The sequence below is a fragment of the Thalia democratica genome, chromosome 5 (genome assembly GCF_965202585.1).
Source record: "Thalia democratica chromosome 5, ktThaDemo2.hap1.1, whole genome shotgun sequence".
In the NCBI taxonomy this organism is placed as follows: domain Eukaryota; kingdom Metazoa; phylum Chordata; class Thaliacea; order Salpida; family Salpidae; genus Thalia; species Thalia democratica.
This window is the reverse complement of record NC_139169.1, coordinates 46,326,141-46,350,885: the sequence shown is the minus strand read 5'-3', so window position 1 is coordinate 46,350,885 and position 24,745 is coordinate 46,326,141. Positions and strand designations below refer to the sequence as shown.

The 24,745-nt window shown below is 24.5% G+C and overlaps 2 protein-coding genes across 6 annotated transcripts in view; one reads left to right on the top strand and one right to left on the bottom strand.

Moving 5' to 3' along the window:
* Positions 1-22,450, bottom strand: part of LOC145835821 (uncharacterized) — a 57,108-nt gene extending 34,658 nt beyond the window's left edge. The window contains exons 1-8 of one of the 5 annotated variants that reach the window (XM_082943549.1): positions 21,255-22,450; positions 20,016-20,143; positions 16,897-16,997; positions 15,051-15,176; positions 10,983-11,150; positions 10,403-10,564; positions 1,875-1,955; positions 400-558 (exon numbers count right to left, since the gene is read on the bottom strand). In XM_082943549.1, the coding sequence (XP_082799675.1) occupies positions 400-558; positions 1,875-1,955; positions 10,403-10,564; positions 10,983-11,150; positions 15,051-15,176; positions 16,897-16,996 (796 nt within the window). In that variant the 5' untranslated portion in view covers position 16,997; positions 20,016-20,143; positions 21,255-22,450. Of the gene's footprint in view, positions 1-399; positions 559-1,874; positions 1,956-10,382; positions 10,565-10,982; positions 11,151-15,050; positions 15,177-15,257; positions 15,360-16,896; positions 17,424-20,015; positions 20,144-21,254 lie in introns of those variants that run through there. The other 4 variants (XR_014369867.1, XM_082943547.1, XM_082943550.1 and 1 more) reach the window with 4 other exon arrangements.
* LOC145835823 (uncharacterized) lies at positions 19,353-23,985 on the top strand. The gene is made up of 4 exons (XM_082943553.1): positions 19,353-19,945; positions 20,038-20,161; positions 21,876-22,343; positions 23,740-23,985. The coding sequence occupies exons 1-4, from the start codon at positions 19,865-19,867 to the stop codon at positions 23,796-23,798; spliced, it is 732 nt and encodes a 243-aa protein (XP_082799679.1). The 5' UTR covers positions 19,353-19,864; the 3' UTR covers positions 23,799-23,985.
* The last annotated feature ends 760 nt before the right edge of the window (positions 23,986-24,745 follow it).

The window sequence follows — 24,745 nt, the reverse complement described above, 5'->3', positions numbered from 1 at the left end:
TTAAGTTTGAAAAATACGCTGATCTTGTTAGTTTAAGAATTTATGCACTTTGAAAAGTTTGGAAAAGTTTTATTAGAAAAACAATAAATTTAGCTCAATTTCAATTTGTCAAGCACTATCGACTATAACTTTAAAAAAAAAACTATTAATATATATGTATATATATATATATTGCTGTTCAAAATTATTAATTGCTAACACGTTTGTTAAAAGAGATTCAAACAAAACAGGTTTATTGGAAAATCACAATAACAACAATTTGAAAAGTATTTGCTTTATTAAAGTGACATACGTTTCTCTGTGTTAAACTATATAGTTTCACGGAGTTTTTCATGGAGCTTTGTAAGTACTTAAATATTAAACAGAATAAAAAAAACTAATTTTTATCAAAATAAGTACCTTTCATTGATTTTTTTCTAGAACTTTTCTTTTTTGATATTTCAATCGCAGAAGACTGATCATTAGAAACACTTTTAATTATTTTATGTCTTTTATGCTTCTTACGTTTTTTTCTTTTAGTTTTATTAATGTGGTCGAATTCTTCGGCCGAAGAATGCCCTATAATAATTCATGGTTTAAATATACAACTTTAACTTATGACTAACAAAAAAACGTTTAATTATTTTACAGGATGGCCACAGATTTTTGAGAAATTTCTTCCAGGTTTTCTGAATTTCTTTTAAATTTTTGAAAGTACACGTTTTTGGTTCTAATTAAGTTTAAGGTAAAAAACTGTGTTAAGTAGTATAACAACATTGAAAAGGTACCGCAAAGATACTTTTAAATGTGTTTAAAAAAAATTTAGTGATGACAAAAAAAATTCATGTATATTGTAGATTATCATAGATATAGATTATGATAGACGATAGATTATGATAGATAAAAATGTATCTATATGATAGATTTTTTGTGTGAATACGAAATTTTCTCACTTAAAATGTAAAAATTGTTCCAGGTTTTTTAGTTATTTCTGTTCAAAATTTCAGGTTTTGCCAGTTTTTTTTCAATTTCTCAAATTTAAGTTTTTCCAGGGTTCCAGATTTAGTAGCCACCCTGGCTTCATTTTTAATTTGTTGCATAAACCAGTGACAAACTTTTTAAAAGCTGTGCACTGAAAAAAAATCCTGTTCACAAGAGTATGTTAGGTAAATAACATTTTTTTACAAAACTACTATAACTATTAGGGTGCTTATAAAAAGTCCGAACTTTAAGTTTTCAAGTAGGAAAAAATATATTTGACAAATATAACAAAAAACTATTGTGCAAAATTTTAGCAGATTTGAAAAAGAAAAATTTACAGAGTTTTTTTTTTTCTTTCTGAAAGAACCCGAATGTAAACTGCATGGGACCATAAAAATGCGACCTCCACCTTATTTTAGCTTGAATTTGTTTTGTATGAAGCAATTACCACTAAAACATATTTTGCAGAACTTAAGGCGATTTTAATAAAGTTTCACGGAAACATTTCTTCTTTTTTTTTTTTGAAAAAATTATATAAAATATTGAAAAGTTTATAAAAATTACATAAAATAAAGAAAAGCCTTTGTGAAACTTTCTCGAATTCGTATTAAATTCTGCACTATGTATTTTTGTGATATTGGCCACTAAAAAATTCTTGAGCCTCTGCACAATTTAAATTTATAATAACTGTGTAGTTTAGATTATATCAAAGAAGTTAAGAAAAAAATATTCAACTAATTTTAGAACAGATTTCTTTATATATCTAAGGTTAAGTTAAAACTTAAAACGATCATCAATAAATATTTAAATATTAGCTATAAAAATGTTAAAACCATTTTTGTAGTTATTTAAATAAAGTCTTATTTGGTAAAAACAAATAACTACAGTCAAATGATAAATTAAAGTAAACTAACTGGTAATAGATAAACATTCGTCACTTTTTACATCATCTTGTCTGTGAAATCTTAACCTGCGTTCTCTTACCATTGCAGAACCTGAAACATTGTCATAAAAATGCTGTATACCATAATAATAGAATAACACAAATATTCTCAATCTAAAACTATCTCGTTAAAAAGCTCATCTAGTACATAGCTCAATATAAGAAAGATAGAAACAAATTATTGTTATAAAATAACTATCACAATATAGATATATAATTTATTAAGAAAATTCGATTTGAAAAAAACCAGAACATTCGTTTCATAAAAACAATAAAATTGTTTTTAATCATCAGCTGTAGGTTTGAAATGAGTTGCACTTTGCTAAACAATGATACAAAAGTTATACAAAAAAATAGAAAAAACACTTTAAAGTGATTATCAATTATTGTACAGTACAAATATTCATTGCAAAAATTAATCTCCCACCTAAACCAGGGTTTTCCAAACTTTTTTCATAAGGCCCCTTTTAAAGAAATTAAAAAAGCTATGGCCCCCTCCAACAAGATTACTCAAAAAACCCCTAAGACCTTTTTTTTGCTTTTCATCTGCAACTCAATAATATCTAGTGTAAGTTTCAAATAATGACCTCATGGCCCCCTGAATATCTGTCATGACACACTTTTGGAAACCTTGATCTAAACCAGGGGTCGGCAAACTGCTGTCCGCGAAGGATAAATTTTCGGCCCGCCAGCACGTTATTTTTTTGAATGGAATGCGGCCCGCGAAAGAAAATTTTGCGGCCCGCGACCACGTAAATGTGGCCCGCTGAGCAAAAATATTTTTTAAGTTAAACTTGTTTGATTAATTTAGTTTTAAGTTCCTGTATAATACTTTAAAACAATTAAAAGACTTTACTGATTTAGCTTAAAATGTGAAAAAGACAGGTTAGCATTGCACCAGGTTTTTTTCTCAATTTTATAGTAAATTTCTTCTTACAACAGCAAATTATTTTCTGACAAAATAATGTAAAATTTGCGTTGAATAAGTAAGATAGTTATATAATACCTATTTGTAAACACTAAATGCAAATGATTTCCATTCCGTACAAAAGTAAGCACAGTAATTAACTAAATGTTATTTCTTTACAGTTTAGTTTTTTAACTTTTTTTTGTACCTAAGTTTCTATTACAGATGCTTTGTTACTGAATGTTATATTCTAGTGTGCAAAAAACATTAAAAGTAACATAATAACAATGACAAGAAATAAGGTTAACTTTATTTTGGTTTTGACATCTTTGATTTTTAAGAAGATTTCTTTGCATTTTAAATTAATTCCTATTCACACCAATGTACAAAGATGCTCATATTTTAAACCACTTTTTATTTAATACTTAACGAGATAAAATTTAGTTTAAGCATAATTTTCTATCATTATTGTTTCTACATGTAATATCTAAGTGTGTACAGACACATTTAAAACTAAATATATGACATAAACTAAAAAGGTTTTTAACAGGTATACTTTTTGATTTTTTAAACAATGTTTTTTGACAACATAAGTTAATTTTTATGCGTTGCATACTAATATAAACAGTTGGTGATTTTTGGAACTACCTATTTAATACAAATTAGATTGAGAAGTGGTAATTTATTAAGTTTGCACATTTGTAATCAAAATAGTTTAAATAAGATCAAATAAATAAATAAAAATTGTCACACACTCAGACTATGACTATTTGAAGACTTCAAATCTCAGGCCAGTTTAGTGATTTTTCAGTTTTTGCCTTGAATTGCTTTTTGTATGCTAAAATATCAAGCTTTTTTTGGTCACTCTGACTGACTTTTTTTGCTTTAAAGAGTGGTAAATTAAATTCATGATGTATGTTATGTTCAATGCACAGTGTTGGTTTAAATTAAAATATGTTTTAAATTTTAAGTCTTGCAGCTGATATAATTTGAATTGATATTATTTATTTAAATTGTATACATTTAAGTCTGAACAATTAGCGTTGCCAAAAAATCCAGGAAAAGCTTGGAACTTGACAATTTATACTTAAAAAATATGTAGAAGCCTTGAATTTGAGAATTATCGAAAAAAAACCTGAAAATTTAAACAATTTTTACATGTAAAGTAATGAAATTTCGATTTGACACAAAAATCTACCACATAAGTATTTTTTATTCAAAAACACATTTAAAGTAGCTTAAGTGTATTTTTTAAATTTTTCTATATTATTTAAGCAGTTTTTTTTAACTTTAACTTAATTATATACTAAAAATAGAAGCAAACTGTTGTACTTTTTAAAATTTTATGTTGGTGCATTGCACTTTTGCTTTTAAAGTGTCTTTACCTATTGTTGTGCTTTGTATTCGAACTAAACCTAGAAATTCTTCTAAAATGTCAAAATTATTAAAACACCTGTAATAAAAATTCTAAAATGAAAAATATCTGTTGTATCAGTTCAAACATCTTAACAGATTAATTTAAGTCCATATTTGGTTTATGCGACTTTATAATCTTCAGACTTTTCCTAAACACGACTTCATGTTGATATAGAAGAAATAAACAAAAATATTTTATTAACCCCAACATAAATTATTAAAATAAGTTTTCAACTCTAAACGATATATTTTTTAGTAATTAATTTTGCTACATTATAACTTGCCTTAATAGTTTTTTTCTGATCAGTCTGTAGTTACTAAAAATAATCATGTGCGTTATTGTAACTGACATAAGCAATTTTTTTTTCGTTTTTCGCAATAACTCGAACTCTAACGTATTATAGTTCTTGAAGCTCATCTTATAACTTACATTTGCTCTTTTTAAATACAAAATTTTAATGCAGATAAAGAATTGCGATAATACTCAATAAAAGATAGGTTTTCTAATTCTTTAATAGCTTAATATTTTTTATACAATTGTTAAAAATGTTTGAAATAATTATCCATTCAAGCTGAATAAAAATATTTCTTTTTAGTTATTTAATTAATTCACTGTTAATATACTTCGGTATTTCTTTATTTTGTGAACCTTTTTTTAAACAGGGCTGGCAAACAGGGCTAGTTTAAATAATTTATAAAATTCAGACTCGGTTAAAGCTGTTTAAGAAATTTTTATAAAACTTAGGAGTATCTAAAACTTTTGTTTCAAACGCTTTGAATAAGTCTTCGAATTCTCAGAATAATTTTTATGACTGTAGTGTAGTTTACTAATTGTAATTTTTTTTGTCTATTTACATATTGTGCTTTTTTATAAAATGATATATTAGTTATGTATTTAAGCTTGATTAATAGAAAGTTTCAACTATTTTATCTTTTAGTAAACTTTTGATATAATTCAGACACTTTTGCTTTTGAAGTGACAACCGTGTAAAAGACTAATTAATTACTTATAAGGTATTTTATTAAAGTATTCCAACATTAAATATGTTTAAAAATTTGATTTAGGATATCTAGAGTAAAAATAGGTATTAATTTTATTTAATTAACTAATTACTGAATTTTCTAAAGAATGCAAACTATTTAAGACGTAAAAATTTTTTTTAAAGTTTAAAATTTTTTTAGTATGAAAAAGGGGTTCATAATATAAAAAATGTATGAAAGTGACCCATAAATGTTTTTCAAGCTTGGTTTTTATAGAGAGTTAGGTTGTAAGTAAAAAATAAAAAATATTTTATCAAATTTAACTTATTAAGTGTTTAAGAAAGTACTTATTTTATTAAGACTTAAGTATATTAAACAATGTAAATTCTACTCAAACAGATATTTATATATTAAATAGGCATACTATGTGTAGCTAAAATTCATTTAAAGTAATAAAGTGAACAAATGTAAAACTATCCCTAGTGTGACCAAAACTAAATCCAAAAGATTATTCAATATCACTAAAATTAAAACTGTGGCCCGCGAAGATTTTAAAAACTTGAAATTTGGCCCGCGAGCACCAACTGCCTGCCGACCTCTGATCTAAACAAACAACTAAAATTCACAAAACTATAACCAAGTGACTATGAAGTATTTTAAAACTTATTGTATCTTAAGAGGATGTTTTTCATATGTCGACAAGGCGATATGAATTCACTCCTCATATTTAAGGAACCCTCTTTTTGCAACACATACACAACGGCCGTTGATTCTTTTAAGCACAGCCTACAAACAGGGTTATTACCATCTGCTACTGGCTGTGCTCTTTTTATCTTAAGTTATTCTAAAATCAATGTTTTTGCGCTTTAGGTCGCAAACGTATATAAAGTGCTCAGTCTCATTTTAATATACACTACCATTAAAAAAAAATTTATGTAATCATATTACATAGTTGAGCTTCATATTCAGGTAGTCAGTTGTCATCATTGGTAATTCAACAGTAATTCGTAACCCAATACGTTGAAAAACAGTTGAAAAAGACAACTGACTACCTGGATGTGAAGCTAAACTTGTATGATCACTTCTATATGCCTTATAAAAAGCATAACGCAAAAATTATGTATATTAATAAATGTTCTAGCCACCCAAAAAAGTATCATAAAAGAAGTACCAAATATAATCAATCAACGTATAAATAAAAGATCAAGTAACGAAGAAAATTTTTCAAAGACAAAACACGATTACGAATTAATAATGAAAAACGCGGTTACAATGATAAACTTTATTTTGAAACTACGGAGCAAAAAACTAAAACAAATAATTAAAATAAAAGAAAACGAAATATAATTTGGTATATATAGTTCAGTTAAAACAAATATCGGCAGAGAATTTATAAAACTAGTAAAAAAACATTTCAACAAAAATAATCCATTATCAAAAATCTTCAACAGACATAATATGCGAATTAGTTATTCATGTACGGCGAATTTGGAGAGACTAATTAAGTCACATAATCAAAAGATATAAAAAAAAAGTAATCTAATCCGGAATCAATGTAATTGCGCTGGTGACTGCAAATATAATTTGAAAGGGGGCAATTGCCGTTTGGAGAACAATATTTACAAGGCAACAAATAACTCTGACCCCTGAACTGAAAAAAATTCTTCATCGGCTTATGCTCAACTCAGTTCAGATTCCGATATGCTAATCATAAAGAATATTTTAAAGGTGGTGTATATGAAAATGAAACTGAGCTTTCGAAGTACGTTTGCGACCTAAAGCGCAAAAACATTTAATTTGAAATATCTTGGGAGGTGATAAAAAGAGCACAGCCAATTGCAGATGGTAATAACCCTGTTTGTAGGCTGTGCTTAAAAGAATCAACAGCCGTTGTGTATGCGTTGAAAAAAGAGGGTTTAGAAAAGCTCCTCTTAAAATAGAATTAATTTAAAATTACTTCATAGTCAATTAATTGTAGTTTTGTTTAGATTATAATCGTTTGTTTACATAAAATATTAATTTTTGCACTAAATATTCATGCTGTACAACATTCAATAACTACGTCATAATGTTTTTTAGTTTTTTTGTATAACTTTTGTATCATTGTTTAGCAAAGTGTCATTCATTTCAAACCTACAGCTGAAGATTAAAATCAACTTCATTGTTTTTATAATGTTATAGTTTTTTCAAATCGAATTTTCCTATTAAATTAGAATTAAATATATGTATAAGTAAAGTTACACAAAAATAAACTTTTCTGGAACAACTGTTTCTGCGTTCAACACGCGTGTCAGCCAACTACTATTTTATTCAATTAAATGCAAACTTCTTAGTACAGTAACAAAATTATAAAAATTAGATATTACGTAAGTTAAAACCTACAAAGAGATAAACTTTTAGTGAATTAATACTGAAACTTCCATTTACATAGTAACAACTTCATGTCATTGTTAGTTTTAAAAACTAAGACTCCTAAAATCTTAAAAACAAAACGAATTTGTTGTTTGTTTACAAACATCAGTTTCTGAATATATTTTTTTTAAATCATGAAATTTTGAATCTTTAGAATGCTTTGCATTGTATATTTTAACTTTTTTGTATTAAATCAGTAAGCGTATTTTTAGATTAGTGTGCTTTAAATTGATAAAAAGATTTTTGAAGATTAACAAGAAAACCTACTAACTAAAAACCTCTTAGCAGAGATATACTTATATATCATAGCAAAATGACCAAATTATAAATTAAATAATAAAACTTTTTTTTCTTTTTTTTTTGGAACATAATTAAGAAACTTTTCTGTATACGCTTATCAACTACTACTGTATACAATTAAAATAAAAGTATAATAATATTAACATTTTAAAAGGTTAATAAATGAGTTTAAATTAATATGTAGAATCAATACAGTATGTAAAGAAATTACTAAAACTTTATAAATAAGAATTTAAAAATTAAAACTAAATAAGTAGAGACTTGATACCTAAAAACAATACAATAAAAAATATACATATTACAAACACGTTTTAAATACAATTTAAAAAAACTATACCAAATTTGTATAAACTGTAGGTATAGAAATTTAGTCAAAGAGTATTTTTTAAATTAAAACTAAATAGTGTAAAACATTTTTATTGTAGTTTTCTTTAAAAATATCAAGTCTATATTTAATTTATTTAGCTTTGGTTTTAAAAGTATTGTTTACACAAATTCATCAACTTATTAACCATTCTGTATTGACTTCAAACATTCATTTAATTATTATATATCATTTATCAACCTTTAATTTAAATGTTAATATTATTATCATTTAAGTTTAATTATATACATACAGTGGTAGTTGATAAGCGTATACTGAAAAATTTTCTAACAAAATTCAAATAAAAATTTAAAAAAATATTAGTCTTTAGTTTCTATTATTGTACGCAAAGAAAGTAATTTATAGTTTTTCCTTAATTTAGTGATTTAGTTGAAATTATTTTAAGATAGGTGTCACATTTGCATGGATTGTTACTTTTTACAGTTTGTTGCTTTTGGGCGATTTTAAGGTATCTGGATTTAAAACAGCTAACTCTCAATGTTAATCAATCGTCATGCCAGAAATACATACTTAACAAAAGTTGCTAAATATTTTTTTTAATTTCCAGGTTTTCTAAATTTATTTCCAGTTTTTGAAAGTAAAGCTTTTTTTGTCAGATTTTAGTATAAAATTAAGTTTAAGATAAAACATGGTCTTCAATAGTTTAAGAATATTAAAAAGATACTGCAAAGGTACTTTGAAAGTGTTATATAACAAATATAAAATGTTACAACAAAAACTACTGCATATGGTATATAGTTTCGTACCAAATCAAAATTTTATCATTCTACAAGTAAAAATTGTTTAAAATTCAAGTTTTTTTTGTAATTTTTGTCAAAATTTAACCTTTTTCTAGTTTTTTTTTTCAAACTCCAGGTTGTTTACACTTTGCCTAAATTGTTAAATTTTAGGTTTTTCCAGGATTCCAGTTTTTTTTGCAATCATGCTTTAGTAAGCACAAAAAAAATTCTTTGAAAAAATTATACATTTTAAGAATCGAGATATAATTAGTATAAAACTTCATTCAACAAGAAAATTAAGTCAAATTAACTTTTATTTAAATATTACACATTTTGTTAATTTAAAGTTACTGTGAATTAATTTACTTTTTAACTATTTTCTACAACGTTTATTTCAGTTCCAGCTATAACCCTGATCATTAGCAAAATCTAAATACCCTTAAAGTAGGGGTGGACAACGTACTGCCAGCGGGCCAGATCCGGCCCGCAGAGTGAAAATGTTTGGCTCCCTAACGTTTTTAAAGTTTCAATGCAATCCGGCCCGCAGATGAAAATTATTGGCCCACAAAGGTGTTATTACAAAAATATTATAAAACTTAGTATCATAATTTTACAAAAAGAAAACTGTAAGAATTTGACTTTAGAAAACATATTTAAAAATTGAATTTTAATTTATGTATAGTGATAAAAATACCATTTTGTCTTTGCATTTTGTTTTGTTCAAAATCAGTGGTAATATCTTTATTTATATTGAATTAAATATCGTTGTATAATATGAAATGAAATATTATTAATATATTAGTCCAGCACAAGGATGCTGAAAATAGATGATTCCAAAAGCTTAATAAAAGTTGTAAGTTTTAGCTTATAATGTTACACTCGAGTAATTTTTTGTAATCAAATTTTTGTATTTATAAAACTAGTATTAATTCGGTCAAAGTTTATAATTAACATAGAATTCTAAATACTTAATAAACATTAATTTAAAATTTCATATTTGATAATTTTCTATGAAAAATGGACATCCTGCCGGATCAATTTTATTTCTAGAGATCCCACTGGATCTTATTTAAAAATTAGTACCCGGTTGGATCCGGATAATATTTTTAAGTTAGGATCCGGATCTAAAAAGGCATTATGCGGTAGATCCTTTATTTAAAATGCTCCCGCCCGACAAGGACTGAAATTTTTTGGTTCCGGCCCGCCAATCAAAAACGTTGACCACCCCTACCTTAAAGCGTATTCAAACTTTTATAAGTAATAAGGAAACTTTTATCTAAAACATTTATGGTTTTATGCTGTTGTCTGTTTAAAAAGAAAATTACAAAGACTAAGAACAAAAACTATGGTAAATATAACCTGTACACACAACTTCTTACTTTGATTTTTGGCAATACGTGCAATTCTTTTTTGTTTTTTAATTCTTTTCAGATGCTTGTAATACAAACTTGAAAATCCTGGTTCGTTCATCAACTTTGCCAGTTTTGCTTTTCTTTTTATCAGTTCAGCCTCTTCTGGACTTAATATTGTTGCATTTTTTCCTGGTTAATAATTTTCATGATGAGTGTTAATTCCTTTACAATATAACATTTATTCTATATGATTTAATTGATTAAACAAGTATATGTTATTTTTTTAAATTATCTAGCTTTCAAGTATTATAAAGAATTTTAAATCTAACTAAAAACTTTATAAGCTCATGATATACTATAAAATATTCAATTTATAAAATTGTGAACTGGAAAACATTTTAAAAATGTAATAGACATAACAAGTTTTTATAAACAACCATTATGTTTCAACTCATTTATTAACTGAATGCAGCAGAGAACAATACACTTATGTTTTTTAATTACTTTACTAAAAATGAAAACAACAAACTTACAACATTTATTATCTACTTCATTGTGTCTACATCAATAGATTTAAACTATACACTGTAAATACACTGTAACCCACTTCTATTAAAATTATCTTGTTCTTCTCTGACCATGTTAATAATTTCTGAATGAGTGGCATGTAACATTCTCAATCTACTGTTTTCGTCATCACTATCATCTTCATCATCATCATCATACCATTCTGTTTTAACCTTTTCATGATAAGAATTCTCTTGGTTGTTTGATTCTAAAATATATACAAATTTACAATATTAAATTAGTAAGACTTTTGATTCTTTTTTTTTTTCAAGTACATTTATAAATTAATATTTTTTTAAAGGCTAAGGTCAAAACATTTAAAAAATCAATTTCAATATATTGATTCTTTTTATTAGCTACTTAATTTTTTATATAAAAAAAGCAAAAGGAGTTAAGGTTCATTGAAAAGTTACCTTTATCTAAAATTTATAAGCAATCTTTCTTAAAATTTTACAGCTTTCTCTCAACAAACTCTTTAAATTAATTGTAAATTTGAAATATCAAAAATAAGTCACTTAATTTAAAAAAGGTAATTATTATCTTATCTTCTAAACTCTTATTTATAATAAGTATAATACACAAAAGTTTATACACAGTATAGAGATTTAATGAGAATTTTCGTTATCTGAATAGAAAAGTCATTATTTAGATATATTTTTTAACTGTTCAAAATATAGTTTTAATTGTTTGCTAATAAAAGATCCTAGTAAAGTAACTTCACTGGAATATAAATAAAAACAAATTATACAGTAATCTTCCTTTATTCTACCAACATATGTTTCTGTGTGTCAACGAATCAACACACTTCAACTGGGTTCTGTAAAAAAATAGGTTCTGTAAAAAAATAATTACTGTAATGAGAGAATAGAAGCATAGAATAAATTAGGTGTATATATGTTTTCATTAAAATAAGATATATTCTACAGATAATAGTTATTAATAGGTGAAATACTTAACATTAAATCCGACTGTTATAAAATTATATGATATTTGTAATTATTAAGTCCAAAATAAATAAGTAAGCTAAATTACACAACAAAATATAATATAAACAAACAACTTACGTTAATAGGAAAGATAACTAAATCAAAATTCACGGTTGTTAACTAACGAAAAAAATACATTTTTACAACCAATAATTACGTCACAATGTAAATGAGGCCACCTAAACTATTCAATTTGTACTGCAAGAATATTAATTTTGTTTTTATGTAATCCATTCTGAACAAAAATAAAACATTAACCATCAGTTAGTAAATCAATAAAATTCAATAAAACTTAACGGCGCTGAAGGCAATAAAAGTCACAGAAACTCGGTGTAACATGTATATTATATATTGAATGTTAGTAATGGTTGAATCAAAGTTATATAGAATTAGGAAGCATATTTAGTTCAAATGTAAAAATCAAAGAGTGAAAAATTAAACTTTAAGGAAAAAAATTAAACTTTAAGGAAAAACAAAGCACAAAAAAAATTATTATTACTAGGCTTACAATGTACTGACCGATAATTAATTTACAGCGACATACATAAAATCATAGTGACCTGAATTAAATATATATTGTATTTTATAATTAATAAAATAATTAATTGGTAAAGTAGGAGTCGGCTGTTTAATTTAAATATCCCTTACAGATATTTTATATATTTAATAAGTAAATTGTGTTATATGTGAAAGTTAAAATGTAAAACAACAAGGTAGTCATATGCTAAGTATAAACCTGCAGTAAAAAACCTACTAGCTCTCTTGGGCGTAGTAGGTAAAAAAGCACGGTTTATCTGTGATTTGAATACAGGCTTCCAATTAAACTTGGAACTTAACATATAAAGGTGTGAAGAATTATAGTCGGAGGGTAAAGTGAATATATGAAATTTCAGAGAATAGAAAGTGACTTGTGTGAAATAGATATAAATAATAAATGAATAAAACTATATGTTACTTAGGATATATAATTATATTAATATAAGTTAAGTGAATGTGTGTGTGTATGTGGAAGGTGAATGAAAAGTATGAAAGGTGAGAAGGCGCCAAGGTGTTATTTGAAGAAGAATATTATTTTTTTACAGAACCCAGTTGAAGTGTGTTGATTCGTTGACACACAGAAACATATGTTGGTAGAATAAAGGAAGATTACTGTATAATTTGATATATTTTTTAATTATTTGTGAGTATTAAAAAATTAAATAAAAAATTTCAGACCAAAAATTTTTAAAAACTAGCTACATCTAGAGTTCTCATAGGTTTCTTGAAAAAAAATTTCAGGTTTTTGAAAGTACAAGTGTTTTTATCTATTTTTAGTGAAAAATTAAAACTGAAGTAAAAAACTGTCTTAAATAGTATAAAAATATTAAGAAGATGCGATAATGCTATTTTAAATTTATTTTATAATAAATAGTATTGCTTATGATATATTTTGGTATCTAATCTAAAGTTCATTATTTTGTATGTAAAAACTGTTTAAAATTACAGGTTTTTTCAAAATTTCTCAAAATCCTAGTTTTCTAGTTTTTTTGCCTAAATTTTGAAATTCCAGATTTTTCTAGGGTGGTGCTAGTTTTTATGGCAACCCTGTTGCATATGAAAGTTTAAATATATTATTTTATTTCTACAAAACATATAGTTTATATTTTATACTAGTGACCTGCTTAATCCTAATTTAGAAAAATTATCTGGATCCAACCAGATACTAATTCAACGTTGCCACTCTTTTATTCAAAAAAAACTGGCCTGAGTAACCAAAAACTGTTCTGAGTGACCTTAAACCAGCCTGAGCCATCCTGAGTTTTTCAAATCCTTAAAAAAATATTTTCACTTTTCAAAACTAATAAAAATCAAGTTCTACAACAAAACTGATTATAAAAATAAGAAAATATTGAAAACATAATCATTCATAATTTAGAAAATATATATCATGAGTTTTTAAAATTCTTTAAACTATACTGAGTTTTTTATGAAAATACAAAACTATCATGTGTCAGTCTGAGTTTTAAAAAAAATTAAAACATCTTGAGTCATCCTGAGCTGTTCTAAGTTATTCTGATATTAGAAAAAAATTAAATATATTGAGTTATCCTGAGTGTCCTGAGTATGTGGTAACCCTGCTAGTTTGAAAATAAGGGCTTAATGTTATAAATTCAATAGATCACTGATTTTACTTTACTTGTTTGAGCTCTTTCCAGTCTTAATACCTAAGTTATTATTTTGATTTGAAATTTTAGAACAGTGATCTTCACAGGGTGAGCCCATGCACACTAGTATGCACAAGATTTTTCAGGTGCAAAAAATTCATTTTAAACTTACACTAGATATTTTTAAGTTTATGATGAAAAGAAAAAAAATAGGTCTTAGGCATATTTAAGGGGAGTTTTGATACGTACATAAAATATTTTAGAGTTTATGATGAAAAATAAAATAAAAAAATGTCTTAGGCATATTTGAGGGAAGTGTAAAATTTACACTAGATATTACATAACTTTTTTTTAACAATCTACACTTTTGGAGAGGTTTGATCTTGGGGTACACAGAACTCAATATTTTAGGCTTGTTTGCACATATTTCAATTACAGTGAAAACCTTTTTTGTTCATTTTAAAAACAAAGTTTAGTTTGAACAATACCAATGGAATCATTTTTTAACATGTAAAAAACAAAAATTTTTTCAACGTCTTTAATAAATGGGTAGTAGTATAATACTTAATTATTATGTGTAAGCTTGTATTCTAATTACACTACAAACAACTTAAGGTCTTTATAATTAAAATTCGGCCAAATCCTTTTTTTAATATTAAGATCCGGTCAGATCCTAATTTTATGGATCTGGTAGATTGCTACTTTAAACTTTTATTTAAAAAATTATTTTAGTTTAAATGACCTGCCAGTAAAGGTAAACTAACTTTAATTAACATTTTTTTGACTTTTAATAAATATTTTTGTTTAAATTAAATGGAGGTGTAATGTTATAACTGAATAATTTTTAAAAAATTTAATTTAAAGAAATAATACTTTTTTTGACATCAAATATAAACTTTATAGTAAAAATATTAAATCTAAGTATAATTAAGTTAGTAATTATCAAGTGCTTATAATTATAAAATCATAAAAACTAACCAAAAATAATTCTTTCTCGCTTTAAATCTTTCCATGATATATAATCATATTTTTTTTCAGATTCTTCTTTTTTATTTTTCTTTGTCATAGAATTGTATATAATTTTGGTTTTCTTTGTTACTTTTACTATAAAATTACTTGGCATTAAACAAGTATAAACAAGCTCCAAACATATTTTAATAAGTTAAACATAATTTATTAATTTACTGCTTTGTTCTTTGTACATTTCTTTCAAATGAGGCTTTAATTTTTCATAAACAGCAACTTGTTTGATTTCATTTTTTGTTTCAATAAAATCATCAGGTAGGTCTAAATTCAATGTTTTTAATAAGAAAAATATTAAACATACAAACTTTCTCAACTAAAAAAAATATAAATAAAATCAAGTCTGTTTATGTTGAAGTTTTTTCATTAAGTAATTAAGTATTTATTTTTAAATGTCAAGTAATTATTTTTAATTGTATATTTTAGCTAGTAAAAACGTAAATTATAAATTTTCCAAACAGGAAACAGATGATGTTTGTATAATATAGGTGGGAGCCATTTAAAGTAACCCAAGTTTTATAGTTTTTTTTAAGTATGCAGTTATGTTTGATTTCTAAAATAAACTGAAGTAAACATTCAAGTTATGAAAAATAGCTACATTAAGGTAGTTGATGTTGCTCCGCAACCCTTGTGAGATTTGATTACTAATTGACACTGGTTTCTAAATAAAAAACTCTTAGTAGTAGTAGTATATTTTGCTAAAAAGTCAATAAAGCTATTGTGAGTTAAATGTTAAGTATTACTTATTTAACAATTCTCCAACCTAAAATATTTAGTGGCTAGCTTTTGGAGTGAGACAACGCAACCAAAAATTTTTTGTGATCTTAAAATGCAATTTGGAACTATTTTAGAAGGTAATGAAAAAAAAAATTTTAATACATCCCCCTATAAGTAAACTAATAAAAATTTTATGAGGAAGTCAACAAGTAATAATTAATGCCATATTAGTGTACATAATTTCAACTGAACTAATTTTAAGGATTTTACTTAGGAAATACTTAACTTTTTTATTAATGGTAAAAAATATCAGTCTCAAACTCAACCTTTTCAACTATAGATGTTTTCTAAAATACTGTTTTTATTATCTTGGCAGAGTATTAATAACATATTAGTATCATAAGATTATGAAACCAATATTGGAAGTAAAAAAAACTAAGTTCTTATAAATCTTTTGTACATAAACAATATTTTAACTTGTACAGTACGGCTGATTATGTATTTATCACACTTATTCAGCAGGTTTTTTATTAAGTAAAGAACAATTTAAAAAACTAAAAACAAAATTAACTGTTAGTGATCATATAAAACACATATAAACTTAAACAAAACTTTAAAAAAAGTATTTTATATAAAGCATTTTACGTAACACAATCATTGAGTCTAGAGCTGATTTATTTTTTTTTTAAACTAAACTTTTTTCATGCTTAAAATTAGTATATAAATGCAAAAATAGTTTGCAATGATTTATTTACACAATTTTTTTTTTGAGGTCTTTTGTATTTTACAGTTATAAAACATTTCATTGAAATAAAACATACTGACTTATACATAAACTAGCCTTGGTTTAGGAATACTTTTGAACTATTTTTATATATAATCAATTAAAGCTTTATTCAAACTCTTTTACTTGTTTCTAGTTACTTAAAACAAATTATATATTTTTATTAATTTTTTTTTTTAATTTTTACAAACAAATATGTAAAAAGATAAACTTGTAATTTGCAGTATAATAAGAGTCATTTTTTTTTTTAGGTAGAAATATTAAGGTTTTTTTATAGTATAGTATATCAAGAAAAAATACCTTCTTCATATTGTTCAATGTCTTCTACTTTATACAGTTTTATTGGATGCTTATAAAGTTGATGTATGTGGTCAAATGATGTCCAGCGAGAGACTTCCATGCTAATTTTAACACAAACCTAGTACTTCTTTTTTACAGTATTTTAATTGAACAGTTAATAGTTGTAACATATTTATAATGTATAATATAAACTGTAGTGTTGCAGGCAGAGATGCTAAATCGCAGAGCACAAAATCCCCGCAGTAGAATAAAAAATAAAAAGCATGGCAATAGAATTAAAATTTCTTATGAAAGCAAAAGCTGTATTTTACAAGTTGAGAACATAAAAGTTTCATATATTCAATTACACCAACATATTTAAAAGCATATTGTTTTTATAAGTATGAATGCCTTAAATGTAAGTTTATGTTTTTTATTTTCATAAGGTTAATTTTATTCACTTTATTGTTAATTTAATCATAACTACCTATTAACCTTGTAGTAGTAGGTAATGTTTGGTTAGAAAAATTAAAGAAAAGTATCTTCCACTTATTTAAATGGTTAATAAACTAAAAACATTGTAGCTTTGGAACTAATCGATGTTAAATTAATTTATTATTTGATTTTTTTTTCCAAAAATTAGATGCAATAGACAAATTATTTTTTCTTATATCCTACTTTTATCAAATTATTTGAATTTTTAAACTTAAAAATAAAGTTTGATTAATATAACTTTTTAAGATTCATTATAAATTATTTTATTAAGACATAGATTTCACTTAAAAGTAATTTGAATATAATTTATTATTTTTGTTTACAAACTTGAAACTACTATTTGCTTAGATTAAATCTATTTAAAATTTTTAATGTGACAAATTTATTGAGTCTTTTTTTATTATAATTAGGTAGTTTATCTAAAAAAAATATTATACTTGAAAGTTTTAGTGTACAACTCAAGGTTTTTAAAACTAGTTTTGTAAATTAAGCACAGTTGAAACAAGGTCAGGAAAAGTCAAAAAACTCAGGAAAAGCAGAAAAAAAAGATAAATAACAAGAATAGTAAGGTTTTTTTTTTAAACAGTCAGGAAGTTTGACTAAATATTAAAAAATACCAGATTTTGTCAGTTTAAATTCACTGAATTCCTTATATTCAAAAACAAGTCTTTGAATGGTAAAAAATTAATTTAAATTCTTCAAAGTGTGATTAAAATTGAAAAAATTTCCAAGAATTTTACAAAATTACTTAATGCCTTCATCTGGTAAAATTAAATGAATATCCTTTATAAAACTGCAAAATGTTTCTATTAAAATTTTTTTAAACTATCCTACTAAAACAAACAGTTTTTGTAAGCAGTTTGATAATCTGTAGCATTTTTTAGTAAAACAATGATAATACACATAAGTTTGTTTATCTAGCATATGTTAGAATTGAATTGTTTTTTGTTTAAGTAAATAAATAATTTCATTCTAATTAAACACTAGGTTTAGTGTTTTGGGTAATAAGTTTATGTTTATAATTTACCTCATTATAATTTTTTCAAAATTGTTTAAATTTTTAAAATAAATTATAAAAGAGGTGAACTTCATGGTTAAGTTTAATTATTTATAGTTTATTGTAGAATAGTTGTTTTTTAATATTTTTTTCATAAATAAGGGTAAAATATTTACTGCTAATTTTATAAATATTGATAAACTGAAATATAAAATTGAAGGCTTTATTAATTCCAAGTGTTTGAATATGTATTATATTATTTGTTTAAATTGATAATTTGATTTAGAAAAGTCAGGAAAATTGTAATAAAAAGTCAGGAAATTGTTTAAAGAGTGGATAATAACTATAGGGTTAATATTTTACCTAGAAATTAAAAATTTTGTACTTTGACAAATAAGGCAATTAAAACCTTAGCAAAGCTGAAATTAGATATAATTTAAAAAAAACCTACATTTTTTAACAATAAACCTAAAAAACCTGAAATTCTTAACAAGTTTACATAGTTCGGTAATAAAATTTAACTTGATTCAAAAATATTTCATATAAATAAGTTTTTTTTTATCAAAAAAAAAAACTTTTTTTCATAAAACGCATTTCAATAAACTTAAGTATTTTTCAATGGCTTATGCTATCAGGGTTGCCACTTTACCTGGAAATCTGTTTTTACCTGGAAACCTGATACTTAACAACTAAGGCAAAAAAAAACCTGGAATTTGAGAAATTTTTAACCAAAGACTTAGAAAAACATTCAGTTTTTAACAATTTCAGCATGTTAAGTAGTACAATTTTAACTTGACACAAAAAAACTATCATATAAATAAGATTTCAATTAAAATTTTTTAGTTATAATACACATTTTAATTAACTTTATAGTACATATACAATGTTTTTTTATTATTTAACACAGTTTTTTATATTAGACATAACTTTAAACTGAAAATAAACCAAAATACATGTAATTTTAAAAGCCTTGTAAAGATTTGAAAAACCAGGAAAAATTTATAAACATGAGTGGCAACCTTGTACTATTCCAAACAGTTTATTACAATAAATTTAACTTTAAACTAAAGCTAGACTCTAAAATGTGTATTTTTGAAGATTTTTTGAAATCATGTAAAAAATTTTAATAAAAATCAGGTGGCTATTCTCAGGGTTGCCACATAGTCAGGAAAATTCAGGAAATCAGGAAAAACTAAGAAAAATGACAAAAGTCAGGAAAATTCAGGTCAAAATGGGGGGTTTTTGAAAAAATTCAGGAAAAATTCAGGAAAAAAATTTATAAAAACCTCAGATATTGTCAGTTCAAATTTATTTATTTCCTTTTATTTCAAAGCCTTCGATTAGTGAAAAATTAATTAAAAATTCTTTAAAGTCAGACTAAAATTGCAAAATGTTCCTTAAATTTTACAAAATTACTTAATTTTCAATGCCTTTTTTAGTAAAATTATAGTAAAAAGTCAGAAAAATCTTGAAAAAAGTCAGGAAAACTTTAGTAAAATGTCAGGAAAAAGTCAGGAAAAGTCAGGAAAAATTTCTCAGCTTGACTTGTGGCAACCATGCTATTCTGTAGTAGTTAAGGTAAGTCTCTAATGGTTTTTTTTTTCTTGGATTTACAAATAGTTATTAAGTTACACACTAAACACATTACTTTAGCAGTTACATTTTCGTAGGTAACAATCGTTGAAATTATATTAGATGAAATTCCAGACCAAGAAGATTTACCAACTTTAGATTTTCCACCACCTAAAAAGATGAGGTACCAGAAATCTTGGGAATCTGTTTATGAGTTAAAAGGTTTTTTTATCTCTAACAATTTGTAGTATTTAAGAATACACATTTGAGTATTTCAATTTTGAATTCAACAACAATTTTTTTTTAATACTGAGCTTTTTTATTAAATATTATAAAGGAAAGTTCTCATGTTTTTATTGAATTAAATTAATTTTTCCATTGTAATTTTTGAAAAAAAAATAATTTTTAAATAGTTTTTAAAGTATTTTTTGTAATTTTATTTCAATAATACACAAAAAATTTTATCATCTAAAGTCAAAAATTCCAATTCACTTTTTACCTAAAAATTAACATTTTGTTTTAATAATTTAATAATTAACAATACTTTAGCATGACATTTTTTTTACTTTAGTACTAACCTTTGACTACTTTATTAAAATAAATATACTTAAAATACATTTTATAATAACAACACACAAATTAAACTGTTAATTTTATTATAAAATTAAAACCAAAATTTGTTAGTATAAAACAAAGTTCGCTTCATAGACAAAAATTGAATTTATAATTTTATTATTTAAGTAAAATGGTTCATAGAGGCCATAAGGCGGTGAGATGGGCAAATTATTTATTTACAACAATTTTTTGGTTTTACACCTTACAAATTATCATGATTTTTGTTTGTTAAACAAAAAAAAAAATTTTAATTTTTGTCATAAAATACATTTATTTGAATATTAAAAACATTTTTCTGACAAATGGTTTGTGGTAATATCAAGAATTCTTTATAAAATTTTTTAGTATATTGCTTTCAATTACAAAAAGAAAATTTTTATTTACTATTTTATAAATGCTAAGAAGATTAGCTTTGACTGATTTAATTACTAGACAGATCTACTTAGTTTTTTTATTTCAAAAAAGAATTATTTCACTGCATTGATTAAATTTATATATAAATTTTTGATAAAAGTTGTGATATAAATAACAATTTTATTATAAGCAAATTTATTATTCCATTTGTAAGCTTAGATTTATAAGATAGATTTAACTAAAGCTTTTATTAATTGAGAATAAATAAATTAAAAAAAAATTGTTATTTATTGATCTTGTAGTAAAACAAAACTTTAAAAAGCACGTTTTAAAAGTAAATACATACTTAATTAGCTCAAGTTGAACTGTGATGCTTACATCAGGCTAGCCACTTTACCTGGAAGCCTATAATTTGTCAAATTAACCCAAAAAAAAAACCAGGAATGTTTGTATTTTTGAAAAAAAATCGGAAAAACTTCAAATTAAAAAAAAACCTGGAAATTTTAACATTTTAAGCATTGTCAGTAGTTAAATTTTCGATTTGACACAAAAATTTATAATATAAGTAATATTTTTTTTCTTCATCTAAAAATTTTTTATCTACCAACACATTTATTGTAAGTTTAAAGTATCTTTTTAATGTTGTCATACTGTTTAACACAGTATCTTACTTTGAACCTAATTTTCGACCAAATAAAGATTAAAAATGTGAACTTTTAAAATTCTGTAAGAATTTTGGAATACTTTGAAAAAAATTTGAAAATACAAGGCAACACTATTACATCTATTAAACTGTTTAGTTTATTGTGAAACGTTTTTGTTAAATCATTGAAATCTCAATTGTTCACTTATTAATAAAATAAATATTAGATACACAACTTATTTATAAACAAATATAAATAGTGTTTAATGTTTTATTAGTTATATCTGTTATGTCAACTATGTGTAATGCTGTTTTACTTATTAGATTGGATTGCTCCAACAAATTGTGAAACTAAAGCTTTTTGCAAGTGGTGCAATGTAGAACTACAAGCAAAAAAGAGCAACTTAAAAGTTCATTCTTATTCTGACCGACGTAAACGCGCATCTCCAGTCACAAATAACCACAACTCAATAAATCAGTTTAGGATGGAAAAATCTTTTAAACAGCAATTCAACAATTTCCTTAAAGAAAACGTACGCCAGACAGAAGTCCGGTTAGCATTGCAACAAGCTCTTCACGGGAACTTGCTAGCAGGCGAACACCAGATAGATGTCATGAAGACACTTGGGACAGCTCACGAATCAGCAACGCTTAAAAGGAGGAAAGCAAAAATGATTCTGTGCAATACTCTCGCACCAATTTGCAGAAGACTAATCATAACTGATTTTATGGTGAAGCATTGTTCTTTCTATCTGGATGAGAGTACAGATACTGCTGGACAAAGTTTTCTAGGTAAGAAAATAACTTTTAAGCTTTGTTAATTTAATTAAGTTTAAATTTGTTATTTATTTACATACATTCTGTTGAATATAAAAATATTTTAATACTAAAAGCTTATTAAATTTAAATTTCAAACATGAAATAAGCTTTAAACACATTGTTCTTTGTTTTATTTTTTTAATATAGATTAATTCTTGTAACACGTTAGCTGTAAAAGAAAATATTTTGTTATGCAATGAGTTGGACATTTTTAGATTACTCAGATGTAAGTAGGTTTAATGACAGTTAAAGGAAAAAGTTTTTATTTTACAGAATTTAATAGGTTAATAAATTAAAATTTACATAAAATTAAAGTTAGAATTACTATGATTTTTTTTAATAATTATACAGTAAACTCGTTCTAGTAAACTAAGTCAGTTTCATTTCTAACATATATTTGATTTTTGTGTTGACTTTTATTTAATAGTTTAAGAAATATGTCAAAATATTGTTGATTTTATTTTTCTAATAAGGAGAATGATTTAATTATTATAATATTTATTAAACAGCAAAAATTTTAATTAATAAAGAAAATAATGAATAAATTAGCAATTTGTTGCTTTAACGAGCAGGGTTGCCACTTCATCTAGAAACCAGGAAAAACATGGAGTTAAAATTTTAGGCATAAAAATACCTGGAATTTTGTACATAAATCTTTAAAAGACGTTGAAAAACCTGATATTTTCAATAATTTTTACTTGTATAGTAATAAAATTTGGATTTGAATAGAAAATTATACCCTATTTTTCAAAGTTTTTTGTCATCATCAATTTTTTTTTATTAATGAACCATTTATAAAGCAGCTTTAGTGTACCTTTTCCATGTTTTTATACTCTTTAATACAGTTTTAACATTAAACTTAACTATTAACTTTAAACAGACCTTAATATGTGTAATTTTAAAAACTTGGAAGAAATTTAGAAAACCTGGAAAAAATTTTAAAAATACCGAGTGGTTAACCGGAAGCAGTTTATGTTCAAATAATTATAACAGTTTTCCTTTTATATACAGCGGTTGTAATTACAATTAAAGCTATACTTTCTTAAACTTTTGTTCTACTACCTTCAGTTGTTTAACTAGAACAAAGTGGTAGTCCTTTAATTTCACAGATTTTATGTACTTAAAAGTTCGACTATATTTGGTATTTTTTAACTTTGAAAATTTGTTTTTGACTTTGTTTGTTGAATATTTTTATCATAAATATAATATTGGTAAAGTACAAAATTATAACTCAATGTATGGTTTATAAATTACTCTTTTTCATTCAAAGGTTCAATTCAAACATTAGTAATAAAAAATTCCTACAATTACTTTTTACATTCTTAAGCCAATTATTACCCAAAATTATAATAAATTCTATTTTTCTCAGATCAACCTGCAAAAGAATGGAGTTATGCTGTGACAAATTTCCACTTTCAGATACATTGATAGAAGAAGTTGGTAAGTCTAGTTTGTACAAACCAAGAAGCCAAGATGTCAATGAAATCTTGACAAACGAAGAGTACAGCAAATTTAAACCTTCAAATTTGACAATGTTTGCAGCAAACAATGTAATATAAAATTTCAACAAAATTTTTGCGTGTTAAAAAGCAGTTAATTTAAAAAAAAAAAAAAATGCTTTTCATTTAAAGTCAATTCACTATTTTAAAAACACTATTTATTTACTTGAGTGACTGTTAAAGCATTCTACTGTTTAAATTTGTTGTGACTGTATTTTATTCAAAAATTTCAAATTTGTTTATTTACAAAGTTTTGTACATTAATTGCTAAAATTTCTTAGACTATTTGTACTTTTTTACATATTTTGTAGTAACAATAATAAGTTCAATAATAATCCAACCGTTAATCGCGCTAATTTTTTATCATATGAGTATTATGCTAAATTTCCTTTGCCTAACAAACTTTAAAATTTCTCATTTTCTTAGTTTTTATTAAGTATTTTTTAATACTTAAAATTGTTATTTTAAATTTCCGTATTAACTTTTGTATTTTATAAAATTTTTATATAAAATTTTAGGTTTTTAAACAAAACATTTTTACTTCAATTCAGCTTTTTTTTTAAAGAATTTTCTTTATTTACCAATATAGATTTTTTTTTAATTGCCATAACTGCTAGTTATTGCAATACAAATTAGTTTAAGTCATAGTGCTGTAAACTGCCCTTATGTTATGCACTTGTTCTTTTATTAATAAACATATAAAATTAACCCAAGCTCTTTATATATATATCAAAAAAGTATGTAGAGTATATAGCTTGTATTAGTATAATATTTTGTAGTGTCGAAGGTTTATACAATTTTTTTAATTACAATATATCCTAGTTTTTATTTTTTCACAAACTTTGAAACTTGAATTAAATGAATAAACCTAGAAGT

Excerpts from the sequence above, each read along its gene's own strand:
- LOC145835823 (XM_082943553.1), top strand. The coding sequence starts at position 19,865 with ATGTCAGGAAAAAGTCAGGAAAAGTCAGGAAAAATTTCTCAGCTTGAC. Across the intron at positions 20,162-21,875 it reads ATCTGTTTATGAGTTAAAAG|ATTGGATTGCTCCAACAAAT; the intron begins GTTTTTTTATCT and ends TTTACTTATTAG. Across the intron at positions 22,344-23,739 it reads TGCTGGACAAAGTTTTCTAG|ATCAACCTGCAAAAGAATGG; the intron begins GTAAGAAAATAA and ends TATTTTTCTCAG.